Here is a 12,103-nt window from a genome sequence, read left to right on the forward strand (position 1 = left end):
GAACTGTTTGCTGGAAGAGACAAAATGTGGCTCAAATAAATCCACTGAGTTGCTAGAATAATAGCAAGGTCATGACTCCCTCTTGCTTCTCATAATTGCTGCAGCACATCCCTAAAAGGGATGGCTGACCACAATACAAATATTTTTTTCATGTAGCAGGAAGGAGTTGTTGAGAAATCACTCGGAGCACATGAGCGTCAGCCTGACACTGTACTTGGGACCAACTCCTTGCCAGGGATGCTCATCTTCTCACATCCACATCATTCTTTAACAGCAAATCCATAGTTTTCCATGGTAAAGCTGTAGGGTTTTTTCCCAAACATTAAAATTCTATTTTCTCCCAAAGGTCTGCCTCATTGTTATTAGGCCATAGTACCTCTGCACAAATGCTTGAGGCAAAACTAGAGTTAAGATACATGGATTACCATGTCTTATGTCTCCTCCTCAAGTAATCTGCATCTGCCAAGGTGCAGGGATGCTCTGCAGTGGCAGTGATGACACAAGAAGGGTGACAGTGACACACAGAAGGTGATGGTATCCATGTATTTCTGCTTCTCAAAGCATGGGGCTATTAGGTGTCTACTTACAGTTGCCAGGAGAAACACTGGCACTGTGTCTCAATGAAGACTTTGTATTCCACCAGACATTTGAAAATCAGATCCCAACAGGGGATGTCCCAACATTTAAACAACCCCCATACTTCTGGCATGTTGTTTTTGCCAATATATGTTGTTTTAATCACTAGTGCATTTTCCAGCCACCCAAGTGACAGCCAAACAGTAATTCAGGGCTGTTTATTAGAACAGCAACATGCTCTGCTCCTTCTCCCTAAGGCTACACAGACACTCAGAACTAGTATTCCCACAAACATTTTCCAGGAAATAGTGACTTTTGGGAACCTGAAGGATAGAATGGAAGTCGTTGATCAGAACAAGCAGCTATAGATCCCTTGAGGCAACACACAATGCAGCACGAGATGCTGCCTGACACTGTTTAAACTGGGTGGATTTATGAGCTTCTCTGATAACAACTGTTATCTGGAGCTGGAATCAGTCACCTCCCCCTTTGCTGGAATTTCTCCTGGTTTGTTCTGTTCCCAGCTCTGAGCACTTCTGGAGAGTGTCGGGTGTCTCTTGCAAATTCATGAAGATGGGAATCCAAGGCTAATGGTATCCTGTGAATTTGCATTAAAGGCTCCATTGACCTTAGAGATCCGAGAAGTCTTTAGACTGGGCCAGAGCAGTAGGAACAGACATGGCAGCTGCAGCTTGGAGTGGGTTGACAAGGACCAGTCCTTTTTGTGATTCAGACTCCTGGGTCCGAGCTACTGATACAAGAAAGGGGTGACATGGAGAGCACGCTCCCCATGAGCATTGCTTTTTGCATTTCAGAGTCTCCAAATACCAGAGGAGTTATCTCAAGGTGCAGAGCATTGTAAATCAGAGTAATTCCTTCCAGCAATCAACTTTGATATGACCCTCCCTTGATATGGCCCACTCCCTAAAGGAAGAAAAAACACTCAAAGGGTCCTACCTCCATAAATGGTACTGGATTAAAAATGGGAAAAATTACATTGTTTTATTTGCATGTCCAGATAATTGAGGGTGTACAATTTCCCTGCTGAACAGCAGATAAAACCAGGGGTTAAAATAGTAAATTATTACACCTGCCTCTGGTTCAACTCTACTGAGTTCACTGTAGATCTTCTTAAAAGTTTATACTTCTTGTATTAGTTATTTAAAGAACTGTGCCACCTCATACTGCATTTTCTGAGCACCCCTTAAATTGATTCAAAGCTTCCTGCTTTTTTAATCACATTCATTTGAGAGATGGGTAAATTCCAGTATAGGACATAGCAGTCAACAGGTCTTGCTCAAAACAAACATCATTGTTGTAAGTAGAAACTAGGTCTCCTGAGCCTTGATCCCAGTGTTCTAGTTTTTTGGAATGCCTGTGATGCACATTTCATGGGAAGCACGCCAGGAGGAGCTTTCTGCTCTGCAGAAACAAACAGCACTTTTTCTTCTCTTTTTTTTTTTTTAAAGGCACTGAAAACAATGAGGGCTGAGTAGCAGAGCAGACATGAGTCACAAGGTACCTGGTGAAATGCCATAGTTTGAGATTTTTACATAACCATATGGAAAGCTGTTATGCATGTATGTGTATGAGACTTTCCTGGATATTTAAAGTTTTTTGGGAATTATGACTTAGGGCAGTGAGTTAGCACTGTTCTAAGTGAGGCAAAGATCAACTTTCCCATCAGGAGAGTCTCAAACAAGCTTGATTGTCACAGAGATATGTGATAAATATATTTTGGAAAACAAAAAAATCTGCATCTGGGGCCTTAAGACCAAAGGAGGTCCCCATTCAACTGAGATCAGAAGTGAACACTGGTTGCAGTGTTCCTGGCAGGCAGGCACCTTGTCACCTGGCCCACACCTGAAAAGCCTCCTGTTCCCTAGACAAGTGCAGCACCTGGGAGAAGGTCAGAAAAATCTTATCCAATTGCCTCCCTTTAACCTGAATGGGGTTTGTCTCCGATGTGTTGCCGAGATGTTAATTCCCTCTGTAATCAGAAGACCCAAAGCTTGGCTCCATTATCTTCTGCAGGAGGATGCAGGCTCTCCAAAGGCAGTGCTGTGTCAAGATGTGCTGGGTTTCCAGAAATATGAGCTCTGTGCACAATGATCAAGCTCTCTCTCAGGTAATATACTTCGCAGCCTGAAAGCTGCTTCCTTAATCTCCCTTTGTAGTTCATGTTTTAATCAGCACCATCTGGGATCAGCTTCCTTTTATTTACTTATTCTTGGGTACGGGCAGTCTTAGATCCTCAGATTTTGGTCAGCCTGCCTGGAAACTCTTCCAAGTTTGAGATTATCAGGTAATACACTGAACTCTAGGATACTGGTTCCAGGCACTTGAGAGCAGACACAAGACAGCAGCAAAAGTGTCCCATCAGCAGACACGGAACTTAATTGCAGAGTCAACTTTTTAAGGTTGTTATTTCCTCGGCACAGCTGGCTTGTGGGCTGTACAGTCACAGATCCATGCTTGGCTGGGTGATCCAGCACAAATGACCCCATTTTCCCAGGAATGCAGAGGGAGTTTGCTGTAAGCATGGCTCCATCGGCCAGAACAGAAATCAGGCATGTAAATCCCTTTCTTTTAGCCTCAAACTGGTCAAAGGGAAAATTAAATACCCAGCCTTTCTAGCCCTTGTAGGGGAAAGAACTGAATGAAGCAGGGACAAGCAGCAAGCAATAACCTCTGCCACCTCCCCACCCAATTTATTTTGAAGTGCTATTTTTTTTTAGCCTCAGACATTCGAAACACTTTGCCTGGAGCACAAACTATCACATTTCCCAGCTCAGTGAGTAACCTGTACAGAGTTGTGCTAAACACTAAATGAAAATACTGTTTTGTGAAATACAACACATGGGATTTTAGCATTTTTGTTTAACCTTCTTACCTGACAAGCACTGCAGCTCGTGAGAGTGTGACAGCCTGAGTAACTTCACATCAGGACACCAGTACATTGTATTTTGGTATGCATCGATGGATGGATCAAGGTGCTTCTCAGGACTCTGGTGCCCTGGGAAAACAGTGAAATGATTATTGCATTCAGTGCCAGGTAAGTAAAACCTTAATTTGATATATGTGGTGTGTCCCAGCTCACAACCAGCTTGCCAAAGTGCAGTGCGTGACTCTTAGTTCCATCCCTGCAGTGACCCCTAACCAATGCCCCACAATCCCAGCCTCCCTGCACAAGGATTGTTCTCCATCCTCTTGAAGAGCACCTGAATTAGCAGATTAAGTACAGCTCTGGGGCTCCACAATCTGCATCTTAGTCCTGACACTATCAGGTGTCTGATGGATGACCATGCCTCACCCTCGGAGCGCCATCGCCTTCCCAGGTGAGAAACACGGATAAACACACACGTATGCCTATAAAGCTGACACAGGAGAAGCGTGACACAAACCTGAGGAATTGCTGAAGGCCATCAGCAGTTGTTGGAACAAAAGGGTTTGGATTAAATACCTGTTGGTGGAGGGGAGAGCTGTGCTGGGTGCCCAGTGATGGCAGGAGGGTCTCCAGGGGGGAGGCACGGCCACCTCAGGCTGGGCACAGCCAGGTCTGGATGGCTCCAGCTGCCCCACCACAGGACACGGCTGAGCCCCTCAGCAACGCCAGGGCACGGTGGGGAAAGGGGGTGTGGGAGTGAGCAGTGGGTGAGGTAAATAAAAATTAGATTGTGAAGGGCAGCCCCACGAGCGCTGGGGCTGGGGATCTGCGGGTATCCCCTGACACAGAGCCTGGGTAAAGGGGGTGGATGGGGCTTCTCCCCATCCAACTCTGTTTTAGTAAGCAATAAATTGATTTTCCTGTTTTGCCCATGATGGTAATTGGTAAGTGATCTCCCTGCTGTCACCCACGTGCTTTTCCACCCTATTTTCTGTCCTGTTGTGGAGAAGGAGTGGGGAGTGGCTGGGTGGGCACTGGCAGCCAGCCATGGTCAGCCCTAGGACTGCAAACAGGAATTCCCAAACCCAGGGGCCCCAGTCCTTGTCAAAACAGGCATGTACCTGCTCTTCTCCACGGTCCCAGTCCTGTAGAAAGAAACCAAAGAACAGGATTTGTTAACAAACTAAAGCTCAGGGGTGTACACTGCAAAATATGCCTGGTTCAGCCTGGCCACGTTAGTTTTACTATCAGCTATCCCAGAACAGATGTTAAAATAGTACATTTTTCATCAATACATTTTTCATCATCATGCATTAAAAAAAGAATCCCACATTGACATTAACTGTTCTTAATTCTTAAAACCTCAGCACCTGCAGTTCCTATTGAGGATTCAACCAAGCAGAACTCCTGTCTGATATCAAACAACAGCGTGTTTCCCAGTAGGAAAAAAATGCCTAATTGGTTTTCTTTGTTTTTTTCCATGGCTGATTAGTCCAGCATACATACAGGGAAGCTGCCCCCCCGGGATGCCTCAATGCAAACAGCCATCAATGAATCAAAACCTACTAAAATCAAAACCTCCCTTTAACTTGTTCAAAGTCATATTTGCAGCAGAGGTGTATTTATCTTGGTGTATCACTAAGAGTGACAGCAATTGAACAAAACAGGAGGTGGGAATAGACAGCTCTCCATGACATCCAACTGAAAAACAAAATTGCTGCCAAATCTAGTGCAACTAGATTAGCTCAGGCCTCTAGGTAGGCTTTCAGCCACCTCCAGCATCACCACATGCTTTAGGAAAATAAATTATATCCTGCACAGCTGTCCCAGGTTCCCTTCTGCAGGCAGCACTAGTGAGACAGAAAAACTCCTCAAGAGTCTGAGCCAGGCAGCAGAGCAGCAGCAGTAGATGGACACACATGAAGGCAAAGGACACTCTTGGCCTTTTTTATCCCTCTCCAGTCACAGTGCTCCTCTGTGCAGTGGAGCAGGAATGATGCCAGGCAAGCACGTTGTTGCCTCTTGTCTTCTCCCAGCCTGGCAGCCTTGTGCCTGTTTGGCACCTTGCAGAGGGGTGATGTTATCAAAGCTGCTGATCCTGTGCCCACGGCAACAGAAGAAGCAGTGACCTCCTCACCCCGGGTCTCTGATCACAACAGGCTTACAGCTGAGACTGACTAAAGCAGCTTTTCAACACCATGTAGTTCATTAGAAGAATGTCAAGGCTTAGAAGAAAAATCAGTATTATGAGACATCTACAAGCTACAAAAAAACCCAGGTGTTTTCAGGAGTATACAGGCTCTTGCCTGAGCAGCAAAATTTTGGCCAAAGACACTAAAATAGCCCCAGTTAAATCAGATGTCTTTAGGATGCCACTGCCAAGTCCTCGTAAGTAACAGCAAAGAATTTCACGACTTGGTGCAATGTAACCATGTAAGGGCAACTCTGTCCATCTTGTACAGTACAAGTACAGTTCATTCCCTTTCATGGCTCTCGAACATCTGAACTATTCCTGTTCCAGGAAAACAAAGAACACTTTACATCACAATACTAGAAAATGCAACTGAAAATTGCATTTTTAAAGGGACACGTGTCCTCCCTTGTTAGGATTCTGCAGAAATTCTTGTAAGACTCATGTGCAGTCTTGCTGGTGACAACAGCATGAACTCCAGGAAGCCTTTAGCACAGCACTAATTCATTCCCAACTGAACTGTTTTAGGATATGGCACCATTACATTTCTTACTTTGACAAGAAATTAATGAAAAAGTAATTTGTTTCAATTGTTTTTTAAGTTCTGAAAACCAAATGGCAACAATCAGTATGACAAAGCCCAGAACATTTTAAATTACAACATTGTTCTTAAATACTTAAAACAGAAGTGTAAATTTGGTACAGCTGTATGCTAACGGGGTTGTATTGCTCAAAAAGACATCTGAGAGACCTCAAGTTCGTCTTGAACTTTTAAGCTGTCAGTTCACTGTGCCTTATGGAGGAATTCCACTGAAATCCACATGGATGAACAGAGTCCCAGGGGATTAGAAACAAGTCAACAATATCTAAACTCTTTGGTAAACCAGGCATTTATCAGCAGTAAACAGCTAGTGGTTTTATTTAAAGTTCTACCCTAATGCCAAGGCAGAAGCAGCTAATTTAAGATATGTCAGAAAAAACCCATCAAGTCCAATTAAAATTTATCTCCTCTTACTGTGTACAAAGGAAAGTAATAAGGATTGGACATATGCCAAGCTGAAATCTCTCCAGTTTGGAGACTGTATTTGTCTTTCCAGAAAGTGTTTTCACAGATTTATCTGCTGGAAAAATGAATTATTTCTAGGAGAATCACAACTAACAGTGTCATCCTCCCTCACCAATCCCCACCCCCCTTTTTTTTTAAATGCATTTTTCATAGTTAACTTAAATGTCAGAAGAACACAGCTCAAAAATAAAGTGTGGGTTCATTTTTTCCCTCTAATTTTAGTATTTAAAAGGTCTCTCTCATGTGCTTTCTGTCTTAAGTTCAATGTGAATTCAACATGAAGCCTGTTTTTTGGTCTTTTTAGCCGAGTTGCCACTACTCAAAACATCCAGGACTTTATCTATTAAAAGTACTATCAGCTCAGAGGAGTACTAGTAAATTCAAGTGTTATCAGTGAGAAGAGAGAATGTGCAGCCAAAGATGTTTTAGGTTATGGCTATTCTAAAACTCAGCCTGCTGAGTTCTGACTGCTGAAATTGCTCCTGAAATAAAGGTTTAGTTATGTACTTCATTGTGTCTACACAGTGGCATACACTCTAAATCCTAATTTACTTCATGATTTGAGAAAAAACTGATTCAATTAAAAAAATTATTCCCCACTTTTCAACATTGAAGTCCTAAGTAAAAATGCAGAACTTTTAAGTCTCTCTCACATGGCAAGCAATCTACTAGCATGTAAGCATTCCCAGTTAGTTTTCCATGAATTTCAGTTTCATTAATTTACTTAAAGAATGTGTCAATGGCAGAATAAATATTGTAACCCTCTATGAGGAGAAAACCCACTAAACTGTGATAACAAAATGAGAACAATACCCTTAGTTTTTCCACTGAAAAACCAGCAAGCTGAAACGCTCCACTACAGATCAAAAAAGCACTTGGGCTACAACTGCAAAACTTATTAACTCTGGAAAAGAAAGATGACAGTGAATCAAAGAGTGAAGTGGAAATTCTTGAATTTCAACTCTGGCATTGCCTTACAAGCTGATTAATTTAAAGAATTCACAATCAGAATCTGTATATTTTTCAAGACACATCTCTAAGTCTCTTAAGATTAACCATAATAAATCCACCGATGTTTACAAATCGAACAAAAGACACAGCACAATGTAGATCTGAACTGTTTATTTCACATCACATGTCCCATACCGAAGTTTCTTCAGTTAGAAGTTCCTAGAAGAAAACGAAATAAACATTGTTATTACAAACCAATTTGCTTCAACAACTTCAAGTAAATATTTTTGAGCAACTGTGTAATCCTCCTATAAATACAACCTATACACTGTCATCCTAAAAGCTGGATTTGGGTATGGAAGTTACCCCTGCAAGAGTTAGAGGATAAGATAAACACACGTACTTGGAAACAATCCCATCATTTTTTGCCAGGCGCAGAATGGAGTCGTCTGATTCACCCTTTAAGAAAGAAAATAAAAAAATATTCTGAAGTGTCCAAATAATTGCTGACACACATTGAAAAGAGAGGCAGCTGCAGCAGTTAATGCTGGCAGGGAAATGCACAATGCCTTCCACAGATCCTTACATTTTATAGACAGATTAGTGTTTTCAAAATAAACTGTTAATTCTTTGTCATCCTTAAGGATAAGAAACAGTTTTAACTTGATAAAATACACATTTACATTTACAAGATAATACTTTTGGGTAAGTGGACTTGTGATGAACTCTAAGAAGCTTCACATCACGCTTAACAACTTGAAGTCATTGTAGTATCCTCTCAAATAATTGTAAACAACAGATAAAAGCCAGATATTCAGTGTCTTGGTACATTCTTAAAAGAAATCACTTTCATCCTTCAATGATTTAAAAAAAATAAACAAACATAATTCTACAAACCAAAGTGTTAAGAAAACAAACAAACAAGAACCCAGAAGAAACTGATTATTCCAACTTAAACTGAGGCACTGGTACAGGTTGCCCAGAGAAGCTGTGGCTGCCCCGTCCCTGGAAGTGTCCAAGGCCAGGTTGGATGGAGCCCTGAGCATCCTGCTCTAGTGGAAGGGGTTCAAACTGAATGATCTTTAAGGTCCCTTCCAACCCCCGACCGTTCTGGTCTTCCATTACCCCCACAAAAGTTCTTGCTTGAGAATGAGGTGAAGACACACTGTGTTTTCAGGGCCAAATATACATTTCATTAATTACTAATCAACATGTAAGGAAGCAGAATGATTTTGTAGGTGAGGAAAGCACTCACCATCCTCCGGATTGGGCCGCAAATGGCGTAAGTCTTGAACTGGCCGTTCACTCTGCCTGTCACCTTGTCAACCTGTAATTACAGCCAAGTTACTGCACACAGATTCTTATAAGGTTTTATGCTCTTACATCACACTTGCAAAGTTAAAAACTGCAGAAAAACACTTGCAGTGTTGAGCAAGTAAACTACAGAAACTCCGGGCAAATACTGAAGTTAGAAGGTCAACTACAGATGATCTTTGCACAGCAAATTTATAGTTAATTCCATAGTGCAGCTATAAAATTTAGTGGATCACACAGAGTAACAAGAAGTGGTAGCTAAAAGAAAAAAAATCTGAGTTCTGTACAAAGTTCAATGTAAAGTCTACTTGTGGATTTTTCCTACTTTTACAATTTTTTTTCATGTTTCTTTTAACTAAGATCAGTATCCTGGAAAACTGAACTGAAGGGGGGAAAGGGGACAGACTTGTTACATAGTTAGGAAAATGCCCAAGTTGAGAGACATAAATTGTCTCACTTTCTCCCGCTGCTGAGAAATTTAACAGGAAAAATGACAAAACAATACAAATCATGAAATTAAACAGTGTGGTGAACCCTATAATACCAGGTGGGTTTGTTTACACATTCTGCTCATCTCTGATTCTTTGAAAACAAGAAATAGGGATCACTGAAGGAATGAAACATGGTGAACAAGGAAAGTATTTGCCTTCACATTTACAGGAAATCACAAACAGAGCACTTTTTAAAGTCAGCTAACACAAGAGACTCAGATGTTTAAAAAAAATGGGGACGTGGCCTTGTGGTCTCCTATTCAAGAACTAAATCAAGCTCTATAGTTCATGAGCTACAGGAACACTGTGTCTACAGAAATCCTGAAAGGTGAAAAGCAAGGAACAAATGGGAAAAAAACCCCAAATCATGCTAAAAGGAGCTTAAATCAACTGGGGCCCATGTGCATTAACTGGGAACCTGCAGGAGTCAAGGTCGACTGTGGCTTTCTTTGGTGAATTATTTGAGATGCATCACATGCTGTTTTATTTCTCAACTTCTATCAGAAGTTTAAAGGTGTAGCTCTCTCATCACATACTTCTGTTAAGAAACTTACCTCAGAAATATTTATCTGAATGGAAGCATGATCCTTGGCACCAATGATCCGGTTGCTAGCAGAGCTAAGGAATAAAACAAGATATATTTAAACAAAAAGAAAACAGACAAAAAAACCTACTAAAGCCAAGACTACAGGCAAATTAAAACTGCTCAAGAAATTTAGGCAGTAACAGTTTAAACTTTCAGTACTTAGAAAATTAAAATGCAGTTTTAAGTATATTTAAAGGAAACTTTCACTTGGTAGCATCGTGCAGGCCTTGAAAACACAGAATATTATTTTTTTTTCTAAAATGCAAAAGATGTAGCAATCAAGGTAATTCATAAGACTGTAGTTTCTATGCCTTTTTCACTGGAAGCCACTACAGCTGTCAAAGACACTCAAGTTGCAAACCCTCAGAAATCCCAGGTAGTAAATAATATTTAACCTAACATAATAAAGTGCATATAAATGGTTTATTTGTAATATTTTTTTAACATACACACACTTTTAAAAAGCTTCCTACTGTCCATTTACTAAAATACCAAAACTATACTTATGATGTGCTATTAGAATATGTGATTACTTAACAGGTTCACTACCATAGCTTGCAAGAGAGTCACAGAAACACCTGTGTGCTATAAACACATGTTTACTTCTGATGTGAACCATTTTAGGAGGAAATTCTTCCCTGTGAGGGTGGTGAGGCCCTGGCACAGATTGCCCAGAGAAATTGTGACTGCCCATCCCTGAAGTGTCCAAGGCCAGGCTGGACAGGGCTTGGAGCAACCTGGGCTAGTGGAAGGTGTTGCTGCCCATGGCAGGGGGTTGGAATGAGATGAGCTTTAAGGTCCCTTCCAGCCCAAACCATTCTGTGATTCCATGTGCTGTCACTGCCACCCTTATCACGGCTGGCAGTTTTGGAACAGGAAATGCAGAGCGTTCTCAACTTTAGTCTTTGCTTTACGTACTTTACACAAGGTACTTAAAAATACAGAAACCGACAGTAAACATTCCCCACCACCCCCGGTACTCGCCGCTACAAGAAGCCTCTTTGCGGAGGGCCCATTCCCAGCCCCGGCCCCTCGCGGGCCCCGCTCACCATTTCCGAGGAACATAAAGGTCCACGAACTCCCCGGCGTCGTTCTGCATCTCGTCGGGATCTCCGCTGAGGCACTAAGCAGCAATACCTGGAAAAACCATGGAATATCCTGAGCTGGAAGGGACACACAAGGACCACCCGGTCCAAGCCCTGGCCCTGCACAGACACTCCAACACTCCCACCATGTGCCCGAGAGCGAAACGCTCCCTGAGCTCCGTCAGCCTTGGCCCTGGGGAGCCTGTTCAGTGCCCGACCACCCTCTGGGGGAAGGACCTTTTCCCGACACCCAACCTAAGCCCCCCAGCACAGCTCCAGCCGCTCCCTCGGGTGCCGTCGCTGGTCACAGAGAGCGGGGCTGGCCCTGCTGGGGAAGCGGTGAGGTGGTGCCGGAGCCCGGCTGGGCTCCCGGGCCGCTCCCCGGAGCCCGGACACCGCGGGCAGAGCCCCCTCAAAGCCCCCCCGAGCCCCTCGGAGCCCGCGGTCCCGGAGCGGCGCCGCCATCGCTCCCACCTCGCGCGCGGCCGGGGCGGAAAGGGACGGGCGGGGCCGGACACGGAAACACGCGGCACGGGAGCGCTTCCCGCTCCGCCCCTGCCGGCACCGGCACCGGGACCGGGATCGGCGTCCGTCCCCGCGGGGGTGGGCTGTCCAGGCACTGACCCCCGGACCGCTCGGGCTGTGTCCCCCCGGCTGCGGATCAGAGAGCGGGTTTGGGGGGTGTCTTTGTCCCGTTCCCCCTCCCCGCGGTCACAGCTCCACGTACCTGCGGGGGCTGTCAGGAGACGTTCCAAACCCACGCGGGCGCGTTGCTGTGGCACCCGCGCCAGGGGATTGGCACGGGGGTTGGACTGGGGGATCCCCAGAGGTCCCTTCCAGCCTGAACTATTCTGTAATCCCGTGGCCAAACCACCCCCCGGGCCCCTCATGGAAGATCCTCATCCCGAGCTTCCAGAGAGGGCCCAGCGGGTGCCAGAGTGATGATCTTTCTTAAG

The 12,103-nt window shown here is 43.9% G+C and overlaps 1 protein-coding gene across 1 annotated transcript; it reads right to left on the reverse strand.

Annotated features, from left to right (window-relative positions):
• Positions 1 to 7,827: 7,827 nt before the first annotated feature.
• RPS21 (ribosomal protein S21) lies at positions 7,828 to 11,730 on the reverse strand. The gene is made up of 6 exons (XM_051803499.1): positions 11,622 to 11,730; positions 11,112 to 11,199; positions 10,031 to 10,094; positions 8,927 to 8,998; positions 8,075 to 8,130; positions 7,828 to 7,890 (listed from the first exon to the last, which is right to left on the reverse strand). Exons 2-6 carry the CDS (start codon positions 11,159 to 11,161, stop codon positions 7,881 to 7,883), a joined length of 252 nt encoding a protein of 83 aa, XP_051659459.1. The 5' UTR covers positions 11,162 to 11,199; positions 11,622 to 11,730; the 3' UTR covers positions 7,828 to 7,880.
• Between the last annotated feature and the right edge of the window lie 373 nt (positions 11,731 to 12,103).

The sequence above is a fragment of the Manacus candei genome, unplaced genomic scaffold (assembly GCF_025592945.1).
Source record: "Manacus candei isolate 608988 ecotype Guabito, Panama unplaced genomic scaffold, ASM2559294v1 h1tg000057l, whole genome shotgun sequence".
In the NCBI taxonomy this organism is placed as follows: domain Eukaryota; kingdom Metazoa; phylum Chordata; class Aves; order Passeriformes; family Pipridae; genus Manacus; species Manacus candei.